At 34.4% G+C, this 25104-nt stretch overlaps 2 protein-coding genes across 6 annotated transcripts in view; one reads left to right on the forward strand and one right to left on the reverse strand.

Moving 5' to 3' along the window:
* LOC138335150 (F-box/LRR-repeat protein fbxl-1-like) overlaps positions 1-19157 on the reverse strand; it is a 63034-nt gene extending 43877 nt beyond the window's left edge. Inside the window, exon 1 of one of the 5 annotated variants that reach the window (XM_069284104.1) lies at positions 19101-19157. In XM_069284104.1, coding sequence (XP_069140205.1) covers positions 19101-19142 — 42 coding nt within the window. In that variant the 5' untranslated portion in view covers positions 19143-19157. The other 4 variants (XM_069284102.1, XM_069284105.1, XM_069284106.1 and 1 more) reach the window with 4 other exon arrangements.
* LOC138335152 (zinc transporter ZIP13-like) overlaps positions 1-25104 on the forward strand; it is a 34845-nt gene that overhangs the window by 1640 nt on the left and 8101 nt on the right. The window contains exons 2-8 of the mRNA XM_069284107.1: positions 19188-19292; positions 19697-19806; positions 20316-20489; positions 21368-21457; positions 22088-22201; positions 22576-22645; positions 24173-24272. Of these exons, the coding sequence (XP_069140208.1) occupies positions 19188-19292; positions 19697-19806; positions 20316-20489; positions 21368-21457; positions 22088-22201; positions 22576-22645; positions 24173-24272 (763 nt within the window). The remainder of the gene's footprint in view (positions 1-19187; positions 19293-19696; positions 19807-20315; positions 20490-21367; positions 21458-22087; positions 22202-22575; positions 22646-24172; positions 24273-25104) is intronic.

Raw genomic sequence — 25104 nt, forward strand, 5'->3', positions numbered from 1 at the left:
TAGGCATATATATACACGATTAAACACCAATTATTGTTCAAATGATGAATATCATTTATGCTCTGTCGGCGGTGGAGCATCTTTAAGATAATTCTTAAGTATATTTTTTATGAATAAAATTTTAGCGCCATAGTTACAAATTTTCTGTATCTTGGAGACATGTCTATACATTTAAATTAATATTAAGAGGATCAGATGATTGTCAGCTACTGCAGATCTCTTCAAATTACTAATATTGAATACCAATTTGCACATTGCTGAATTTTCTTTCTTTTATAATTTATTTGTAAGCAGCACAAATTAAAAAGTGTTAATCAAAAATGGCATCTATGCAAGATGTCAGTATACATTTTGTATATATAGATTTTGAACATGTTGATAAAGGATTTTCTATTTAGGTTTTTGTTTTTAAATAATTTTTTTAAATCCCATATCAAACTGCATTTCTCTTTGGCTTTTAATAAAATAAATGATTTGAATAGATCCTAATGTGAGATTAATTTAAATTTTTAATATGATTGACTTAGTTTAAACACTATCTATTTTTTTCTATGATAACTGATTCATTACTGCACGGTATGATTGATATGAGTTACCTATCCTTGACTGCAATAAAGATAAGGATAGCGGCCCAAATGAGACCATATGTTGCTATGTGAAGCTATAAGTTATCAGGAGTTGCTTCTCTTGTATTGTATGTCTGTAGAAGCAAGGAAGCGCTCTAGAGAAGCTTAGTTATATATTGGTATAAATTGACAAAAAAACAATTAAGTTTTTGATTAAAAATATAAACATTTAAATGTTTTGATTACCAAACACAGTATTTGTGAAAAGAGAATAGTGAGTAGATACACAAGTTTGTGAGTTGTGGCCACACATATATACATACCGCTGTTGGTATTACAATATATATTCAATATTTTATACAGATCTTTCCTGTTCCAAAGAAAAATAATGAAAACATCTCTATTTTTCAAATCATCAAGAGATATATCATAACCAGAAATTTTAGACTGTATTCATAATACTAAATTGAATTTTAAATAAATATATGGGCCTGTGTATAGAAACAATCTGCTTAGCCAAAACTAGTATTTAAGACAAATATATTGTATGTATATATATAGAGTACATGTATATACCATGTAATGAACTTATGGAGTTGTAAATTCATGTAAGCAAGCAGAAATTTTGGTTATTTCAATTCAAAACAAAATAACTCTAATCTGTAGATTTATAAATCATTTGGTCAGCTCTTCAAGATATCCTAGCTGGCAGGGTTTTCCATAATCGGTGTTCAGATAAAGTGAGGTTCCCTTAAAAGGTAATTGGAATGGATCCCGGACTTTCAGAAAAAAAGTATGGTCCTTTTTTGTTTGCTATGCTTAAAAAGGAATGGGGATGGCAAGTCTTGCTGGAATTAAAGCAAATTTGAATTGCTAAGTTTCTTCATTAGGTAGCCATCATTTCATAATGAGAAAACAAAAACTTTCTTTTCTTTGCGCACATTACGCCTCCACCCACACACATACCACATTCAAGCCTATCATACATGCTAGGATGACATAGAGCAACAAGTGTTTCCTGATGCATTCCAAAAATAAGTGTTTTATGTTGATGAGGAAAAAGTTACCTCCCTTAACACAGACAGTTTCATCAGCAATCAGTTTTTGTTAAGATTTGTTTTGCCATTGTAGCTGAGGTGCTAAGTTTCTATCTGTTGCAAACTTCTATAAATATTATCCTGTATCAACTGGAGACCAATAAATCTTACATTCACTGTGAGCATTTTGACAATTTGATGGTGCATTAAAATATATGGAAGCAAATTAATAAGTTGAAATGCTAAGGCATTGGCTTCACCACTACTGAGTCAGATGATTTAACCACAGCTAAGTAAAGTTATTGACTTAGCTACAATAGGTGTTCAATTCTCAGTTAAGTTGGCTTGGCCACTATATGTTTTTATTTCAGCTTTAAATAAAGTTATTGACTTAGCTACAATAGGTGTACAAATCTCAGTTAAGTTGGCTTGGCCACTATATGTATTTACTTCAGCTTTAAATAAAGTTATTGACTTAGCTACAATAGGTGTTCAAATCTCAGTTCAGTTGGCTTGCAATTTTGGCCACTATTATGTTTTTACTTCAGCTTTTAGTAAAGTTATTGACTTAGCTACAATATGTGTTCAAATCTCTGTTAAGTTGGCTTGGCCACTATTTGTTTTTATTTCAGCTTTAAATAAAGTTATTGACTTAGCTACAATAGGTGTTCAAATCTCAGTTAAGTTGGCTTGGCCACTATATGTATTTACTTCAGCTTTAAATAAAGTTATTGACTTAGCTACAGGTGTTCAAATCTCAGTTAAGTTGGCTTGGCCACTATATGTATTTACTTCAGCTTTAAATAAAGTTATTGACTTAGCTACAATAAGTGTTCAAATCTCAGTTAAGTTGACTTGGCCACTATATGTTTTTATTTCAGCTTTAAATAAAGTTATTGACTTAGCTACAAGAGGTGTTCAAATCTCAGTTAAGTTGGCTTGGCCACTATATGTTTTTACTTCAGCTTTAAATAAAGTTATTGACTTAGCTACAATAGGTGTTCAAATCTCAGTTCAGTTGGCTTGCAATTTTGGCCACTATTATGTTTTTACTTCAGCTTTTAGTAAAGTTATTGACTTAGCTACAATATGTGTTCAAATCTCAGTTAAGTTGGCTTGGCCACTATATGTTTTTATTTCAGCTTTAAATAAAGTTATTGACCTAGCTACAATAGGTGTTCAAATCTCAGTTAAGTTGGCTTGGCCACTATATGTTTTTACTTCAGCTTTAAATAAAGTTATTGACTTAGCTACAATAGGTGTTCAAATCTCAGTTAAGCTGGCTTGCAATTTTGGCAAACTATTATGTTTTTACTTCAGCTTTTAGTAAAGTTATTGACTTAGCTACAATATGTGTTCATTTCAGTTCTAGGTGATTGACTTAGTTAAAATAGCCTTAGGTGTTGTAATTACAGTAAAGTGATTAACTTACATAGTTAAATAATTGTAGGTGTTTTAGTTTTATGATTGAATTAGCTAACAGGTATGAAAATGTCAGCTAAATAATTGACTAAGCTTCAATAGATGTTTTAATTCAGCTGGAAAAATAGAGTTCTTTATAACTGAAATTTGGTCATTGATTTAAAGCTATTATATATAATAGGAGTTAAATTTCAACTAAATTAGTGGCTGAGCTGAAATAGGTGTTCAATTCTTAGAGGTGTTCCATTTCAGCTAATTTATTGACTTGGTAGCTAAGACAGGTGTTAAAACTCAGCAAAGTTGTTGGTTTGGTTTGTTGAGATTAATGTCCTATTTATTGCCATGGTCATTTAAATGGATGTCAAGTTTATGATGGTTGAGAAAAACTGTAGTACAAAAATGTACCTAGAGAAAAACCACCAGGCAGTGGTCAGTACCTGGTAACTGCCACACACGGGATTCAAACTCTCAACTCAGAGGTTGAGGGCTTGTGGTTATATTTTGGGATATCAGGGCTGACTTTGAATTTCAGCTAAGTTATGAACTGTAACATGTAGCTACTGCAAATTGTTCTAATTTTTGTTAGAGTTATTTATTTCAAATATGTTCCATTTTCACCATTGTACATATATATATATATGACTTTTAACTGCAGGTGTTGACTTGGTTGATAACATTACCCGGTGTAATATCTTCTTTGTGATAATGAGTATCTTTGTGTGCCTGATCAAGTAGCTGGTGATACTGAGTAAAATTTTATATGTGTATATAGATTAAATAAACATGTATAGATTATATATTTACTATATATTGTAATACATATGGAGGCATGGTGGCCAAGTGATGCAAGAATAACAGTTTTTCTTTGGGTATTATATATTCTTGAGGCTTACATAGGGCAGTTGCCATGTTTGGAATTTAAGGAATGGTTAAGATTTCTTCAACTTGTATCATTAAAACTTGGCCTTGTATTAAAAAGTGTGTTACAGCTTTATAAATGTTATCCACCAAATATACTTGTGTAACAGTGTGAGAGTAGTGTGCCACCGGCGGGCTCGAAACTTGCGACCCCCACCCCCCTACCCCCCTAGTGCAAAGCTAGAAGGTGACCGCATCACTATGTACAATTAAAACCTGCTACACATGTAGCAAATAGACTATCAAAGTTGTAATGTCAATATTTAAACCATTGAACTTTAAACTTAATCGGTAAGATGTTCTCTAAAGACAAAATACACGAAAAGGCTGCAATGTCAGGGTCAAATGTCGGTCACTTTTCAAATGTCAAGATCATTTAGACATCATTTCTTATCAATGTTATGTTGAAACAGTATGGAAATATTGTATTGTTTAAAAGTTACACAACATTAATGTTTCATTTCTACACACTTTTCCATAGACTTCAAATTGAAATACAGGATGAGAGTTTATAGACATTTGTCTTTCCTATTTCCTCCTTATCATGATGCTTACAAATATAAGAGTTTTAAAGATATTCTGATTTTTTAATGGCATGTTATCTCTCTTAGGAATTTCTAAACATGTGACTAGGATTGATAGGAAAGATTGAAGACTGTGTATATAGGTAAAGGTGCATGCATAAAGCATGTCAGAAACAAATATTCTGTGCAGGAAAGAGAAGTATGTGTACCAGATTACACTTCATCATGATCAGCGCCCAGAGCACTTGAAAAATTAAAGGGTTGTTTATAGATTGAAACCAAATTCGGACCTTTCACAAATTTAATACATATATCTATCCATTAATCAATTTTCAATTTAAAGAAGCAAAAAAACTTATTCATGTATGGTATTTAGTAATAAGGATTTGAATTTAAAGTACTGTATTCAACCAAATAAGCACCTAGGGAATTTAATAATTAAAGGGAAAATAAAAGGTAGGGGCACTTTTAAGCTAGTCCACCAAATGTGGACTACTTTTTCACAAAATCACTGCACAAAGTATATATATAATCAATTTACCAATAAAAAAAAAAGAAAAAAGAAAGAAAGAAACCAATGATTATCATATTTCTGGCATGCATTTACTTTGAGATAATTGAAATTGAGGCTTCAAAAAGGAGACAGAGGCACTTACTGGGTCAAATATTGTAAGTGAACTGTGCAGGTCTCGAAAATGGGGTCGGGGAATTCATGGGAATGTGCATGGGCACTTATGTATGGGGATTGGACTGGTTTGATCATCGGTGACCAGGTAGCTCAGCGGTAGAGCATTCGGCTAGTGTTTGAGGAGGAGGTCCGGGGTTTGAATCCTAGTCTGGCCGCTACATTTTCCTCTCCTGTTACAAAATTGGCACCCATGGTTTTGGTATAAGTGTCTTGTATGTATTGGAGAACAAAGACTTTGAAAAAGGAGGGAGGAGTGTAGCGGGATTGGACTGGGTCGATCATTGGTGACCTGGTTGCTCAGCTGTAGAGCATTAATATTTTTGGCTAGAGTTCGGAGGTCCTGAGTTTGAATCCCGGTCTGGACGCTACATTTTCTTCAATCTTGTTACATATAAAAGAGATGTGTAAGGTATATATAGGTAGTGATTGGAGTGATCCTGTTTTTAAAGAATAGGAGGATTGTTTGGAGATTGGTGGCTAGTATAGCTATATAAATATAAAATGAGGCAGAAAGCAGGGTAACAAATCAAATTGATGACCAACATAATGCCAAAACAATTTTAATTGATGATTTACGTAACATATGTTGTGTAGGTGCAAGTTGGATTGGCATGCAGTCAAAACAAATTAAATAGGTTTAGATAAATTAGGTTGGTATCTGACAAACAATTTGTCCTTCCAAACTTGTCCTTCAAAACTCCAATCCTGAATGACTGAAATTAAACTTAAAATATTCAAAACCCAAATGCTAAATAGTAAATATAGTGAATTGAGGAAAACATTCCTATCATCTGGTAATGCTAGCACTATTTAACTAAATTGTATGTATCATAGAGTGGATAAGATATTAATGACTTTTTAGTTCCAGCACTTGTCTGCAGTCAATGTGTCAATAATTGGAGATGATATTCTAAGAAATGTCAGCAGAGTTTGCGCTGGGAGTTCCATAAATGGAGACCTTTTAAGTTAAAATGGGGTCCCCGAATGTAATTTGATGGGTTTTCTGAAAATATTTTTCATGTTGTATGTTTAAAAAGGATATGTGCAACATTGCAATTAAGTCAGTCAGTGGTTTATACCTTGGAACTTTGGCTTTATCTTGGCTAGTTGTACAAATTTTGCTGGGCTAAACAAACCAATATCATTAACGGTAAATTTGGCATAAGAAACTACCTAGTATGAATTATGAGCCATGCCACTATTTTTCAATTTATGTGAATGACTGATAGATCCAATGTCTATAACCAATCATGCAACATTAGAAAAGATTATAGTGTAAACAGGTCTGAGGTTAAAATCTTAACAGTCATATTGAATATTCTAATTAATCTACTGTATTTGGCCCATTCAGCATACGGTGCAGAAAAAAATGAAGTGGTTTTTAATAGGACCACATTTGGACTAAACTTATCTGCCTTTGCAAGTAGATATAAATGGCAGCTAGATTATTTCTCATGTACAACAGAGTATTTGTGAGTGTGACGTCATATTTTTTCAGAGAATTTAAACAAAAACATATTATCATACACTAGATAATAATAATAAATTCTTACCCTCAAGGGCAGATAACCCTTTAATATATAAAGATAGAATAGGAAAAGTACATGCATGTTGTATAGATAAGCTAAGACAGTTCGAGACATTGGTGTACATTGCACACATGCATTACATGCACCTGGACCATATCATGTAGCCCACACTCCTACACATGTATACAAGTCAATAGGGTACGTTCTATCAAATATAGATCATTCTGAGTCAATAACCAACTCTACTATACAGGTATATCTGATTAGACTAGTTAGGGGGTCTAAGGTCAGCTGGATCTAACAATGGGAGGCTGTATAAAGGACAAGGCTAACCTCGGGGTCATAGATAGAAGAGCTGATAAAATTAAGATACTTATCATCAAGGCACTAAAAGTTGTACAGAATCATATAGTAACATCTGACATTCTTTGTTCACCTGGGTCTGAGGTCATGGAGCTTCACGTCTGTACTGTAATATTAGTGCTCATTATCCATACTTGAGTAGCTATGGCTATCACATGTTTAAACAAATGACCGTTTAGGTTAAGGTTTTGATATTTTCGTCATGGAAAGTAAAATGTATCATGGAAATGAATGAGTACTGTATATATAGGCACTGAATTGTGTTCCATTTATCAGAGCTCTTTCACCCAGTATACATGCAATGGAATATCCTAAGTATTACACAGAATGCATATGATTCTGTTATTAGGAGACTGGGGATTAGTTTGTTGTTAGAGATTATGACCTAATTGTAACTGCTGTTAGAACAATTGTTTATGAGGTTATGATCTGTGCCAGAATGTTGGGATAATGGGCAGTGTAATAAGGTTGTCTGAGGTCAAGGCCATTGTAAACACAGACTAAAAAATATAACAGGGCCAAGGTTGAAGGTCATGATCATGACCCATTGTAACAAGGAGGTTGTCTGAGGTCACAATATTAGTATAGACAATCGACCAGAAGAGTGAGAATGTGATTGAGGTAAAAGGTCACGACCTACATATTGTATACAGTATAATAATTACCTTAAAGGCGGTTGACTGATGTCATGACTTTAGTAAAAAATAATGGTTTAAGTGGCAAATATAACAGAATAGTAAAGCTATAGGCCACAACAGTAGTAGAACGATGACTGGAGATCACCTGCATTTAATGCATGTATATTGTTGTTGATGGAAAAAAATGAGGGAAATATTGGATACTTTGGCAATTTATCATAATAAGCACTTGAAAATAGAGTATAGATAATTTACTCATACTTTGAGCTTATTTTACAATGAATCAATATATTAATGAAAATTTTTAGCAAAACAGAATTTGAAAAAAATTGTATATGGTTTAAACATTTATATTTTTATTAGTGAAGTATTTTACTTTGCTGATATGTTGCAAGAAGAAAAATACTATGGACATACATGAGGTATAAAACGAGAAAAATCACATTTAGATTCAGTGTGACAAATACACAGATGAAGACCTACCGCTATGTAAGGCGATACATCCCTGTAAAAACTCTCGTGAGACTTCAGCTTACTTGTCATCCTGATACCACGCTGGTAAAACTCCACAGAAACTGTATAATCCTTGTGAAAAGTACAGCAGTTATACTAACGAAAGATGTCTTTTATATACCTTCTACTCACTATACCGCTGCATGCGGGTACTTTTTACATATAGAGTCCTAACCACTTGTTTCATGTGTAGAAAACGCTACAAAACCCAGAAAAATGAATGCAGTAAAAGAGAATTGTCTGGGGAGAAGCCTCAGCTGGTCATCAGGATCTGGTATTAACTTTAGTGGTCCTGGCTGGAGTAATTGGCTACTACAAAGGTCAACAATGCTTTACCTATGATGATCCATAACTCGGCCAATTAATGTCCATGTCCATCCACCTCATAGCTTCCTTCCTGGTAACCCCTATCTACCACAATCACTGCATCCTAATGAACCAGGAGGAGATTCTATTGTGTAAGAATGGGGCATGTAGATAGATTTCTGTGAGAATCAGGGTTCTGTACACTTGTCAATTCCTGATAGGCTAATTTTGTCTCTTCATGCTTTGTATCTGGTATATAGCCAAAGCGGAAAATCTTGTTCTTATGTAACTAGTTGACAGTGTTTTTGTCAAAAGAACTAGAGATTAGAAATGATGTATTAGCTTTTATAACATTTTCAAAGTTTCGTAATTCTTCAAAAGAAATAGTTACTAGTATCATAGGCTTAGAAGTACACACTATGTACTCCTGTTGAAGTAATACTGTAGCGGCCTTTAGGTACACACTAACTCCAGCCGAAAATGAAATGTAGACACTGTATATATAACCACCTTCCTTTATCCTAGAATTGTTCCTGTTATGCTTGGCAATGCTAAGAAGGCAAAGTACATGTATCATGCAGATAAGCTTATTACTCTGTCCCAGCCTGTTCAACTACTGTTGGTAACTGTCATCCAAGGCTCTACTGTATCAAAGCTCATACTGGGAGTGTGACTGAAGGTTTCCACTAACGAGTAAATGCAATGAGGATGGAATTAGCCAGAAAAATTCTGTAGTATCATCATCAATATGCCGCTAATTAAGTTCACCTCGAACTTCACCTCACAACACAGGTAGAAACACAGATGTGGATATATGATGAAACTTCAGAATCAATATATACAAGCAATTAATTCACATAAACTTCACTTCATATGTCGATCAACACAGGTAGACATTCACACTTGAAAATATTGAAGGTTGACAATCAATATTACATATGTGAGTAGATCGTCTCTTAATAAATAAACTTCAGATCTCGTCAAAGGTAGAAATTCTCACTTGGAAATAATGAAGTTTGACAATCAATATTACATACGAATTGGTAAACTTTACATTTTGTCAACTATGAAGTGGAATCAATTTAAGTTCTCTGCTTCCATGTATTTCCTTTCTGTTCAATTTGTTATATAACAATGATAACAAATCGTTATGAGACGGTATGTTGAACTTATATCAGGAATCCTGTTGAAAACTCTCCATCTTATATATATGTTTATAACATTCTCTCTGTGTAATGTCAAAGCTCTCGGGCTGATAGTTTATATGGATCATAAAACCCTGATGCCAATAGTTCCATAGCCATTAACATGTACACATGTCATTTCTTGAGTTGGTTACAGCATCCGTCATCATGCTGTATCTTTAAAGTGTATGAAGCTTTGTATACATGTACGATGCATGTGAAGCCAAGTTCTGTAGAAATACTCCGACATGTTGGGGTTAAGCCTGGTTTTTGACAATAGTCAGATTTCTGGATGTAAAATGAAGCTAATCTGTAAGGTGATGCTCTCACTGACAAACAGCACACAAGATATACAGCACTTGTCAAACCTTAAGTTTTGGCACTTAAACAAAAAAGATGGTCTGGAGTTTGTGGGAGCGTGCTGGATACTTGAGTACCTCAGTACCTTAGCATATATATAGGTCCACACATAATCAAGGAGTTCAGGTCCAACAGAGCTGATTATAACTCAGATCTGTTATGGGAATAGACTTCTACTAATTAACTTCCAGAACCATCATGATCTGTGGCAGTCTCCTACAATAAAGTTCCTTAGGCAACAATGTATCATAAAATCCTCCCCATGTAGACCCAGGGGGCTGTTAAATGTCATGTCTCGGTCCTGATTCCAGTTATAAAACTTGGGTAATGTATAATTACTACACTAAATAATGTGATAAAATAGCCATAATATATATTATGGAGTATTGTTATCATACACTCGATATGAAATATTAAAAACCGTGTGCTCCAGGCTCAGATTAACACAATGTACCCATTGCACTTGATAATTGATTGGTCTGTCCAGCCCTGTATAGATTGATGTAAGTGACATCATCTGTTCTAATGCTGTGGTTTTCTAGAAGATTTGGATGAAGGAGAAATCCGATAATGGTGCAAAAAAACAATATTTAATATCATGACATCACAATGGAGACAATGACGTTCAATGGAATCGTACATGTTTAAACATATAATGTTTTATCAAGTAGTTCTGAAAAATCAAGTTATTTATAAACATCGATTTTGTTTTCAAACTTTTGTGAGAATCAGCTATGCAGATTCACACATTTTGCAAACAAAATTTCTTTCATACCCTGATGAAGTTAAAAAATAAAAAAGTGGAATCAATGCTTAAATATAGCTTACTGGTGTGCACTGATCTGATTCTTTGGCATCAACTTTTCTATATCTGCAGAAGTAAACATAATAGCATGAAAGACCTGGTAGCTTAATAAACAGGGAAATATGATGACAAACAGCTGTGACAATATAATGTTAATATTACAATAAAACCCTAAATGACAGAGGTTACTATGTGTGAATTAAAAACAAATGTTTACTATGGAATATTGATTTCACTTCTGTGGCAGGTGAAATAGCAATTAAAATGAAATAATCAATAATTAAAGTTAGCCTTGGAATAGGTTGATCTGACTACTGAAAATTATATAGTTTGACAGCAATAAAATAATGGTGGTGGTGGTAATGATATTGCTTGATATCAATGAGATCTAGGATGGGTTTGATACTGTTCAAAATCCGTCAATATTTGCAAAAGTTACAGGACTTTAAAATTATCAAAATAGACAATTTCTTGGTATTTACTGCTCAATAACGTTTGTATATATTAACCGATTAAGCAATTTCAACCAAATTATGTATATTGTTTTATATCAATAAGATCTGAGATGGGTTTGATACTGGTCAAAATCTGTCAATATTTGCAAGAGTTTCGGGACTTGGTACCTTTACTTAGTCATAAACAATATTTTCAACAGTAAATAACTATTTTTTGTGATGTTTAAACTGCTGTGCAGGCGACACATTCACTGACGTGGAATTCTTGTTATGATGATGATGCTGATGGGCTGCAAAGGTGGCAATTATCATAGAGAATTTGTGTTGATCGATATATAATTGTGATGATGATGATTTTGATAGATTTATGATGATTATGATAATGGATGATAATGGATGATGATGACGATGATGTGATGATGATGTGATGATGATGTGATGATGTTGTGTGATGTTTTATGATGATGATGGTGACGATAATTATGGTGATGAATGATGACAACACTAGCAGCAGCTGTAATGATGTTTCAGATGACAGTCATAATGATGAAAAAGTGGTCTACACATACTTTCTGTCCAGCTCACTAGAGCATGTTTTAGAGACCATTTTTCTGGCTGTCATTTGATGCTGTGGGAATATTTGGACTGCTAAATTGCCTCAGAAAACTAACACTTCTGGCTTGTTCTGATAATTTATTCATTGTAGTATGAGATGGCGGTAAAGCTACAAAGTTAATTGTTTCTGCTGCGGTAGAACATACTGCTTGATGCAACATACTTCTCCCTGAAATCCAGGCCGGGTTCTTTCCTTGTTGAACATCATTAGCATACAATGTTAAAAGCATGTTTGTTACCACTCAATTTTGAGATATGCAGCAGGTTTTAACAGCCTTGGTGCATGTGAGGTGCATGAATCATTGCTGCTCAAAAGGCCAAGTGCTTTGAAGTTTTACTGCACACACATACTTTAAACCTCTAATTCTTAATTTAATAAATAGATACATGATGCAGCATCTATTTTTTTATATATCATCATCTGTGGAGCCCTGTTGAATACTTTTTGTATCCAGCACAGATTCCTTCGCTGAGTCTATACACTGATTAGCACCCCTCCACCATCCACTTTATTTACATTCATGATTTAAAAGTTTAAGCATCGCATTCATGATTTGGCATTAGTCAAAAATAACAATATATTGTTGATCAGTTTTGTTAATTTTGGTACATTGGGCCCTCCCCAACTCCTGGGCCCTACTCCCCCACTCCAAGGCTCTTCCCCACTCCCGGGTACTCTCGAGCTCCTCACTCTCTGAGACCCTTCCCCACTCCTGGGCCCTTACCACTCCCTGGTCCTCTTCCCGCTCACCCTTTCCGGGTCCTCTCCCCAATCCCGGGTTTACCCTTTCCGGGTCCTCTCCCCTCTCCCGGGTTCACCCTTCAAGGTTTTCTCCCCACTCTCGGGCTGTCCCCCACTCATGATCAGTCTCCTCCACAATATCATATAGTAATACATGTCCATTCAAGCTTATCACATTGTCAGAGGTAGAAAAACACAATCAATAACAGACACACACAAAAAAATAATAGCATCAATGATCAGTATTGAGTTTAGAAGAACAGCATGATGACGTTGCATATGGTATAAAAGATAACCATTACCATTAAAATTACCTTTCTGTGACTGTATTCGTCCATGTCTGAATGGATATGGGGTGTTGACTAGCCTTACACAGGTAAAAGGATACAAATGATCAGCTCCGTACAGGTAAAAAGATACAAATGATCAGCTCTGTACAGGTAGAAAGATAAATGACAAAGCCCAGTATCGCTCCAGAGGCTGATCAGGGTACCTGTTACAACAGGTGGGATCAGTCTGTAGTATATTGTTAGCCAGGTTAACTGATTAATTATACATGTACCCCAGTCATTCCATTACTTTATAAAAATCCACGAGCTCTGCGTGTGTACATTATTTGTTTAGAAGAACTATCATATAATAAAATGTTTATACAGTTAAACCCCATTACCTTGAAGTCATTGGAACCATGATAATACAGTATGCTCAGGGTTTCCATTTATGCTGTTCCCATATCCTTTTAAAGCATAGAAAATCAGAAGAACTTTTTTCCTGAAATTGTTGCTTATATAGGTCCCGTCCTGTAACCTAAAATGGTTATTTAAGAACATATATGTATACCGCATTCGACCCAATGTCCCTATAAGCGCCCCTTCCCCTTTTTGAGGCCTTTAATTTCAATATAAATAAAGACTAAGACTATAAAAATCTATAGGTTTGCAATAATTTCACCTTATTAAGCACCTTTTCACTTTTTCATTTTTTTAAAATGCCCTGGGGCCGCCCTGGGGCCTTATTAGGTTGAATATGGTATGTCATATCCACATGGTTCTATTGGAGAAAAGCCAGAGTCTCCAGAGGAAAGCCATCAACTTATAACTTTATACAATTGTCTCATGTGTGTCTCAAATTGAGTCAAAATGTCTGTCTTAATAATATGCTTTCATGATATAAGCTGAAAAGCTTAGATAAGAAATATTGATGAAATTGTAGACTTATAGGAATTGGTGTCCATTGGTGTCATGGTATTGTTCAGCAATGTTCAGCAAGATGAGATAGCTAAGATGGAATCTCTAAAGGTAGTCTGTTCACATATGATGTTGTAATGACTAGAGCTAAAACACACAATGGTTTACAGTTGGTGTACATATAAAGCTGCCCTTCCTGATGATAGATTCACTGACAGGCAAGCTTAACAGCTGGTACAGATTTATATTCTCCAAAGTATCCGAGATAAAGATCATCATGTAAGATTATGTACACAAAGCTGTCGACAACAGTATTGGAGATGTACATACAGAAATAAAAGAATTAAATTGAAATGTACCTGGTATACTAAGATGAGAAAGCTAGATGAAAAAGGATTTGAACGTTTGCTTTTCCAGCTTTATCAAACCATACTCGGTGAACACATTTGTATCACAATTTCATCACTTTCCTCCTTTTCATGCCTTGTTAAACCAAACTTAAAGCGCAGTTACTTTTAATGAATTCAACACAAATTTCTTGAGACTTGTTTATACAGGTGTATTCTGACACACACTGGCAGTAATTGTAAACAACACTGTTGTCTGTTATTGCTACAAACAGGGGAGGATATCCTGATAAAAAGTTGAATAAAAAAGTCAAGAAACCACCAAGCAATTTTGGCGTTAGGGAAAAAAAGTTCAAATCGGTATTTCATTAACTATCTAGCTGATATAAGAAAACCTTTATCTGGTATACCAAAACATTGTTTTAAAGTTGAAACTTGACGCTAAAATGATAAATTTGGTAATAATTATGTATAATCATCAATATCCAAATTAATCTTGATAACTTCATGAAAGACAAGATTCGTCACCATCATCGCCATCATCATCATATCATTATCATCATTTTCATCATTATTATCATCATCATCATTCACCTCCAATATATAATAATTATTTTCAACCCCCCACCCCACCCCCCCCCCACCCCCCCGACAAGACTTACCAGATAATATTTAACATACACCACTTTTGTATATTACTTTGAGACACATTAATTGAATTAGTATTTACCAAAAACAAATCTTGTTTCCTACGATTGAATCACTGTGTTAATGGTTACACGTGTCACTGAATGATGGAACAGAGTCGGCAATATATACAGGAGGTTGAGTCAGGCAAACCTTTTATCTGGTAACATCATTAGCACCTGTTATTGGGTAGGTACCAACAGTTACCTACAGTCGCTAATGACAAACCGCGATTACAATTAGTGTAACGCTTGCACCTGATTGGTGGTTTGTGGTGTGTGGATACAGTTCACCTTCCTCTGCCCTCTCGTGTCAGTGACGACTTACAATCCCAGGCCAGACCTCTCTCACCTCTCAAACTCTGGTAGGTGTTGATATCAGGGAGGTTACTTTTTCTTCACAGAAACACAATGGCGTAATTCTTATTGTTTAAGATGAAAATTATAACTGAAAAAATTGTGTAGGAAGACGATATCAAAAAGCATGACTTCAGGAATTTAAATATCGGCTAATTATCTTTATATCGTCATTTTTGTTTGAGATATTTGTTGTGACTCTGGAAACAAAATATATTTTGTGCAGGGAAACTACTTTGCGTCTGTAAAACCAAATTTTCACGTTCTGTAGTGATATCGGTCAATCTGCACCTAGATTCCGACATCATAATGTATATGTGGCAAACAAAAAGCTATTTTATCTATACATAAACACGATTGGAGTGATAAATTAAAGAACTGATTACTGAGGAATGCAGGATAAGTAGAAGAGACAGTTGGTGAGCAGGGACGCTAAGACTGTGACGTAATGTCTGTAGATGTGAGGAGATAGAGAAGATAGGGTACTCACTGAAACATGATGATGGGTATGGAAATGGTCATCATGTGTTGGATCGTGTCCAGTCCTCATATCTTATAGCCTTGTTAGTCCCAACAGCCCTCAACTTCTTCACGAAAATGTGAAATAATTTCACAACAATTGACTCGCCAAAGTGTATAATGAGTCCCTGATGTTTGTAAGGTTAGTGATCATTCAAGGGTAAAAAAGGGTCATCACTATGGTTATTGGCAAAACAAGAAATTGTGTATATATTGAGCCCCATGTATCCTGCATTATGAAGGATATGGAGGTAGTGGGAGGGAGAGGGGGGGGGTCTTTAGTGGTGCAGCCGGCAGCCAAATATAGGGAGCAGACGGAAACCAGACACTCAGTATTGCCACATGGTACAGCTTGGAAAAGCCTGCAGGGTAGTAACATGGAGTCTACCTAGTGATAATAGTCATATAGATATCAACATGTTTTTATTGGACAAAGTGTGTAATGGCAGTGTGACTACAATCCATGCCAAGAAAGTTTTGTATATTAAAATTAAATTTTCATTGATATTTTTGGGAGTAGAGTTGTAAAGGAGGACTCTTGAGAGCAGTCTGGTGGCATTCACAGAAGCAAATTCACCCTTGATTTATGATGCTAATTGGATGTGTATATTAGTGATAATTTTGTGTGCCTACACAATGTATTAGATAGAATTGGATTATGTTTGCCTGATAATAGGAGGGTGGGGAAGGGAGGGAAGGGGTACGACCATAGTCCTAGCTAAGAGGATTACCACATGTAAGACATGGCAGAATTATGTATTAATTAACATATGTTGCTTCCCTGTCTACTGTACCAAGAATAACATGAACTTAACTGAGGACACCAAACATATCATATCGCTGTATTATACAGCTTTACACTTTGTCCTGATCAGTTCACAATTTGTATGATAACCAAATTCTCAAAACATACTAATTTCAAGACACAATCAAATGACAATACTGTGTAATAAACTTAATACATTTTGTATTTTGTAATATCAAACTGTTAATAATTTTATTAATTTTTTCATTACTTTATATCAATTTAATGTCCTAGTAATGTAACAGCCAGGGTCATTAAAGGATTGCCAGGTTTATTGGTGGAGGAAAACTGGAGTACTTGGAGAAAAAACAGCTGCCTGACATGGGATTTGAAGAATCCAACCCAGAGGTGGAGGGTTTGTGGTGATATATGTCAGACATATCTTAACCACTCGGCCACCATGTAGGAGTATAACTACCGTACTATAAACTTGATTATAAAAAGCAATGATAAAATGTCAGTGTTTTTATCTTTATATGTTTAGTATTTAAATGCCTGGTTATTGAAAAATAATAATAGTAATACTAGGGATATTATCTGGGATATATGTAATACATTATGAAAGGTCATGTAGATTCATTAATACTAATTAATTAGTACTAGGAATAATTAATACTTAGGATATTACCTGGGATACCAGTATATGTGATACATAGTGAAAGGCAATGCAGATTCATTATTACTTATTTAAGGTCCCTAGATATAATTAACTCAGGAGAACACTTCGTCAGTTGGTGACCAGCCTTATATATTGATATTTTGTGGCCAGAATTATGTAAAGCTTGTTGTTATGGATCATTGCTGACTGACCTTACTGACCAGCAAATCTCCTGAGGGCTCTTCAATAAGAATATTGACCAGTGTGAGAAGGTGGGGAAGGGTTTGGAGTTAGCTGTGTCAAAGTATTACCGTAAATTACTTTATCTATTGGTGTGGCTGGCTTTACTCACCCATAAGGAAGATTATTGACCCTTGCTGACCAGTCTAAATGGCCTAAATGACCAGTCAAATTCTAGGCCCCTTCTGATGAAGGTATTGGCCTAACTGACCAGTCATATTGGCCTCAATGATCTGTCAGATTCTTGGTCCCTACTAGTGAGATTATTGGCCTAACTGACCAGTCACATTGGCTTAACTGACCAGTCATATTGGTATAAATGACCAATCATATTCTAGGCCTCTTCCAGTGAGGTCATTGGCCTAACTGACCAGTCATATTTGTATAAATGACCAGTAAGATTCTAGGCCCCTTCCAGTGAGGTCTTAAGCCTAACTGACCAGTCATAATGACATAAATGACCAGTAAGATTCTAGGCACCTTCTACTGAGGTTATTGGCCTAACTGACCAGTCATTAAGGCCCCTTTCACTGAGGTTAATGGCCTAACTGACCAGTTATTATTGGTCTAACTGACCAGTCATATTGGTATAGATGACCAGTAAGATTCTAGACCACTTCCAACTTTGAACTATAATTCATGAATTGAAAGACATCAAAATTTGTTTGATATTGAGAATGTGTTAATTAGTGATCATAATGATATTAGAATACATAGAAGGAGGAATTAACATGACATGGTTTTTGTTTGTTTGTTATTTTCTTCATATTATCTACTTATAACATTTGTTTAAAGAATAGCTTTAGTTACTGTAGGTGGCTTTACATTACAATCAAGTCACTTACAATTGGGTTTTTCATCTAGTTATTGATTAAATCTTTAAAAGACCTATGTGATTGATCAGTCAGCTTTCAAATGAACATAAAAGCATGAAATGTTGTAACATTGACTAAGGTATCAGTCTGAATGTGCTTACATAAATGGATGCAAGAAAACAGGAATCTGTAAAATACATTAACAGTTGGAGAGAAACGGAGACAAAAGGAGACTGTGTTTTGAATATTAAGTGTGCTGAATTGATTTAAGGCTATGCATTAATGTATATCACTCTCATTGTTTACCCTCCAGGGTAACTTTATTTCCATTCCACTACAATATATTTCCTTGAAGATAAAAAATAGCATTGATTTCATTTAAGGAAAGCTTTTAAAGTGTGCAAACATGAAAAAGAAGCACATGATATACATTTCTTTGGCTTTACATGTATTCCAGACAAATGATGATTGCATTGTAGACAAAGAAAAAAAATAACAATAAATATACTTTTTAAAGCCGATAAAGTAGACAATAACTTGCATGCCGTGGATGAGTCTACAAACCAAAGACTCTTGGGGCTTGAGTGGAGCTCAAGAGGAGCTTAACTAATGTCAAGAGCTTGAATTACACAGGAAGGGGGCTTAATGAAAGTGAATATCTAAACTTAAATTTAGTTATTTTTATCAAATGTCACCAAAAGTTTGATTTTGAGTAGCTAAGCATAGGAAGAAAAAATTATCGACATGAACAAACTGTAATAAAATACACTCAGAGATAAATAAGATTACCTTAGATCTTTTAACTTTCAGGAAATGATAATGAATACTTAGAACCAATAGTTGTTTCCAAGATAAGGGTTACAGTAGAAACAGTTACATACATGTAGATACTGGTATTTGTTTCTCTTGTAATAAAATATCATATTTAGACAACACTTTTCTCATCATAGTGATTATTTCTTTCTCAGCTGCTGCCAACAAGTTGAAGTTGTTGCTGAGTTTTGCTGTTGGAGGCCTGCTAGGAGATGTGTTTCTTCATCTGTTACCAGAGGCATGGGAACATTTAAACAAAGGTAACACAAAAACAATAAATAACAATCCAGGCTTTTAGATCAAACACTTCGATAAGTTTATGATTATTATGCTCCAATATAATTGCAATAATGAAGAAATGGGAAATGAACTAGGAAAGAGGAGATTATCTAAGAAAGGGGGGGGGGATTATCTAAGAAAGCGGAAATAATCTAGGAAAAGGGAGATAACCAACTTTTTCTTTTTTCGCCACTTAGGTGAACAAATAATGAAGATTATCTAGAGAAGGAGAGATAATCTAAGAAAGGGGAGGTAACCAACATTTTCTCTCCCCAACACAGGTGAACACAAAAAGGGAGATTATCTAGGAAAAGGGAGGTAATCTAAGAAAGAGAGATAATCTAAAAAAGGGGAAATAACCAATATTTTCTTTTTTCCTACACAGATGAACACAACCATGATGGACACATGAAAGTAGGCCTCTGGGTGCTTGCTGGTATAATCTCATTTCTCCTTATAGAAAAGATATTTGCCAAGGAAGGAGAATTTGACCATGTAAGTTATCTTAAAATCGTTTTACATCTGAAAACCAAGACATATTAAGGATTGATACACATAATGGAATATCTTAATGGAAATGGAGGCTCATATGTGGATTTAAAATGGTGATCTCCTGTTAAGTTTTGCAATAATAGTAATATCTGAAATAAAATAAAAAAAATAGAAGCATTTTGTTCTTCACAATTCCTGATCTTTAGTTAAGTTTTGCAATGCTAGTAAGTTATGAAATAAAAAGCATCTTTTGAATTACCGGAAAGCAGCTTGCAATGTTGGTTGTTTTATTTGTCAATTTTTAACCCAGAATCAAAATAATTTCAGGTAAATAGATATGTTGTAGTACTATAGCAGACGCCAAGATATTAGCAATAAGGTTTGAAAAACCAGAGTAATTGTAAAAAAATAATATCAGTAAAATTGTCCAGTCTTTACTAATTTTGGCTCTTAGGAGAAAAAACAACTTTAAAAGTAATATGTAGATTAATCTAACTGTTTTGTTTTATCAGATGGGAGATGAATGTGAGGAGGACAAAGATCCAGCATTACATAAGACAGACTATAAAAACAACAAAGATTCTCTACGGCACAGAGAAAAAAGTTGTAATATAAAAGACATCAATAAACAAAAAGAAATCTCGGTAAAATCTTCCAGTGAAGCTTGCGATTATCAGCCTATAAAAGTAAGAGGCTTTCTCTCATATCTATTGTGATAGAATTTTAATGCAATATATGATGAAAATAGTACTGCAATTTGCATGGTAATCATATTTTAACGGTGATCATATTTTGGTGGTATGTTTTAGTGGTGATCATATTTTAGTGGTAATCATATTTTAGTGGTAATCATATTTTAGTGGTATTATATTTTAGTGGTGATCATATTTTAGTGGTAATCATATTTTAGCGATGATCATATTTTAGTGGTAACCATATTTTAGTAGTGATCGTATTTTAGAGGTAATCAAATTTTAGTGATAATCATATTTTAGCGGTTATCTTATTTTATTGGTAATCTTATTCTAGTGGTAATCATGTTTTATTGGTAATCATATTTTAGTGGTAATCATATTTCAGTGGAAATCATATTTTGCTGGTTATCACATTTTACTGGTGATCATATTTTACTGGTTATCATATTTTAGTGGTATTATATTTTAGTTATCATATTTTAGTGGTATTATATTTTAGTGGTAATCATATTTTAGTGGTAATCATATTTTAATGGTAATCATATTTTAGTGCATTTCACATGAGAGATTTTGCACTAAGTTGTACAAATTCAACACCAAAATAAATAAGGTTATGATTACATTACCTGGTATAAGTCTTTGATTAACATATTAGATAAGGAGTCAACTTTAATTGCCAACAACATCTTATTGTTTTAAACATTGAAAGGTGTTTTCCATTGAGGTTGTATTTGTCCTTCACTTTTAACCACTATCATGGTTTTGATTCTAAAACAAGTCTCCTGCCATGTACATGTTTTTCTATACTAAACTGCCTTGTCATTATTGTCATTTTTTGTTTTTACATTGTGGTGCCTTGTACATTTCAGGTCAGTGGATATTTAAATTTACTTGCTAATGTGATAGACAATTTTACCCACGGCCTAGCTATAGGTGGCAGTTTTCTTGTAAGCAATAAGGTAAGTTAACTTGTAAATAAAATGACTCCTCATGCAAATTGTCCAAGACTAATATTCACCAATTATAATACATATGTATATGAATTAGACTGAACTCTAGTCTGTAGAATCAATGAAATTTGGCTTGACGATTTTAGTCTCTGCCACATCTCTGATTTTAGATTTGACAAGACCCCGAATTTCAAACTTAGGGGAGATAATCTTGAATTAGAATTCTGCTAAGAAAATCTTATCAATTACACAGGGTCTGGTGGCCAGTTTATGTGAAAATGTAAGCCCTGTTCAATTATTATAGCATTTAAGTTTGGATATTATTAACTACTTTAAAATTTTTCGAAAATATGGTTTGATAAAGGAAATAAAGTGATAAATGATAGGAAAAAAGAGAGGAGAGCTACTTATTACCTAACCATGATTTACAGATTGGCAAATAAGTGTATTATATGCTCATTACTCCTGGCTTGATGTGCAATGAATCCAATAAGCCATAAATCTTTTGCAGTTTACTTTGGGATCTATATTTTGTCTTTTTGTACCAGTACAATCACTCAGATTAAGACCAAAGCAATAGACTCCGTACAATACCTAATTATCCATGTCTCCTTTCCTACTGTGCCTGGTATGTTTTAGGTTGGTGCTATTACTACATTCGCAATACTTTTACACGAAGTTCCACACGAAGTCGGAGATTTTGCCATTTTACTTCGCTCGGGGTTTGACCGATGGAAAGCAGCAAAAGCACAGGTATACTTCTCGCCGATTTACCTCAGTCACTGTTGTCACAAGATGTTGATATTGTTGTTCTTGTGATTAAATCTCAATTTTAGCTACCCTCTGTAATGGAATCAAGGATTTGGGTCAAAGTAAATAATATCAAGTTTCGTATAAATCTTATTTTATTATATTTAAAGTTGTATGGGCTATCTTATTTTATTATATTTAAAGAAAAAAAATAAGCAAAGTGTGAAATGTTTGAGAAAATTCCTAAATTCAAGTTTTGTGGACATAAATTGCAGATTTATTTAGTTAGTTTGAGCATATTCCTGTCAAAAAATATTGCAAACCAAGTAAATAATTAGTTTTGAGTTTTGATAAAAACTGTATTGCTTATTTTACAGATTCTTACAGCGTCTGGTGTATTAGTGGGGACTATTACAGCGCTTACAGCAGAATCAGCTCAGTCGGCAGGTAAATATGGCTATAACCTTACTCTCATCTTACCTGTAATATTTCTGTCCTAATTAACATATTCTAAAGGTAGATTAGTCTGAGAGGCCACTGGTCAGCCTATTCATCATTGGACATTTTTTTGGCTAATTGTGTTAGTAATCTGATCAAAATTAGACTTGTAATTCAGCTTTACTGCTACATTACACTCTAATTACAAGATCAAAGTTGCCTCATCATGACCCCTGTGCTTATCCAATCAGCTTATTGCCTACGAAATCTTGATTTCCGTGTAGTTGATTCACTCAGAAGTAAAAACTGCTAACAGTATGTACCAAGAGGTTCTGATTCTAGGCCATGGGTCATGCTGAGATGACCCAGAGTGTAGCAGCCATTTCTTTCCCCCTCTGTCTAATAGTTTCCCCAGGGAAAGAATTGGCTAGCTGATTTCTTCCCCAGGGAAAAAAACTGGCTAGCTGATTCTTTCCCCCTAGTTACTTTTATCCCCCCCACCCCCGGGGAAAGAATTAGCTAGCTGATTATTTCCCCCATCTTGATTAATTCTAGGGGGAAACTATTGGCTAGCTGATTCTTTCCCTCCTCTTGATTAGTTTTAGGGGGGAAAACTATTGACTAGCTGATTCTTTCCCCCTCTTGTTTATATCTATGGGGGAAACTATTGGCTAGCTGATTCTTTCCCCCTCTTGTTTATATCTAGGGGGGAAACTATTGGCTAGCTGATACTTCCCCCCCCCCCCCATTGATTCTTTCCCCGGGGAAACTTTCAGCTAGCTGATTCTTCTTGCCCCGGGGAAACTTTCAGCAGTGGGGAAAGAATTGGCTGCTGGGATGGGGATTTGTTAGATCTTGTATTGGAGCATAACGTAGAGCATTGTAATGGAGCGGAATTACAAGCTTATTTCAATTAGACTGACTGTGTTTAACACAACAAAATGTTTCAAAAGTGTCTCATCGTGCTCTAACTCTATTGGAGTAAAGTTAGATATGCTGTAACTCTTTACCTGTCCAGTAACGGAAACCAACTTTCTTTCATTGCTAAAAAATTTTACGATCTCGGTTTCAAAACAAGGTCATGAAGATTAACATACACAGATTTAAAAATCGAATGGGGATTCCTAACAATATAAATGATGAAGTTGTTATTTCACGGAGATAAACTTTCACGAATTTAATTGGATGGCATAATTTGCAAAAGTATATCACACACAAAAGAAAGCTGGTTAATTTTCCAGTAATGTTTCTGTAATGGAAGAGAGGAGCCAGAAGAATAGAAAGCCATATGTCTGCCATGTTCCTTGAACATTTCAAATCTAATCAACAATTATCAAAAGCGTTTTTCATCAAACTTTGAGTCCATATTCATTAGGTATGACGTTACATTTTAGGCTAATGCACTGCAGTTGTTGTATTTGTCATAGGTTGATGTTTTTATTCCTAGAACTCTGCATGTTATCCATCACCTAAGATGTCTTTAATGATCAAATTATACAAAAAGAATCATAAATCTACTGGTTATTTGAATTCTAGGTGAACGAACAGCGTGGATTTTACCTTTTACATCTGGAGGTTTCATATACATAGCCTTAGTGACAGTGGTACCAGATCTTCTGGAGGAAAAACATGGCAGGTAAGCTATAAAAAGTTTATTATGGGATCTGGTGATAGTCTGGTCATAAAAAGGCTTGAATTGAAGGTCTGTTTTACCCAGTTATTGTTATGTTACAGGGTCAAAGACATGCTTGAATTGATTACCTGCTTTTGCATGCATGTCAAAATTTAGTGTGCACAGATTTTCATGTTAACATGGTTCTACAAATGTGAGAATTAACATGAGGGGAGAATTTATGCGAAGGTCGCTTTATTGCCAAAATTTCCCCTATGGGTAATATTTTGTAGATGTATATGAACTTTTTTGTTTAAAGTCTGGAAGTGTATCTATTGCCAAATATGCAAAAAATTTTCCACTTTTACATGGTACCAAATTGATTTGAAGATACCGGGTATACTTTAACAGCTGCGTTATGGATATTTCACAGCAAATATTTCTCCCCCACATGATATTTTGAAATATGACCTGGATGTTGTCAGTCATGGTAACAAATGATCATTTAGATCAAATAGATAATACCTTGATCATGGGTTTTAAGCAAAGTATTGATAAAAAAGGACTATTTTGCCTAGACTGGTTGATGTTTTAGAAGAAAAAAACGTTTAAAGATGCTACACCCTGACAGCTAAAGCATAAACGATACTTATCATTTGAGCTATAATTAGTGTTTACTCATAAATGTATGTCTAATTAACACAAAAAATGATATGAAAGAAGTTGTTTTGTTTTTGGGGATGCACAATCAGTACTTATATAGGGCATAGTGCATAGTACATTTCATATTTTTACTTTTAAGTAAAATAAGAAGCTAACTCTTTTCAATTGTGGTAATGATGTGAAGAAAGTAAGT

Source organism: Argopecten irradians, chromosome 11, assembly GCF_041381155.1.
Source record: "Argopecten irradians isolate NY chromosome 11, Ai_NY, whole genome shotgun sequence".
NCBI lineage: Eukaryota > Metazoa > Mollusca > Bivalvia > Pectinida > Pectinidae > Argopecten > Argopecten irradians.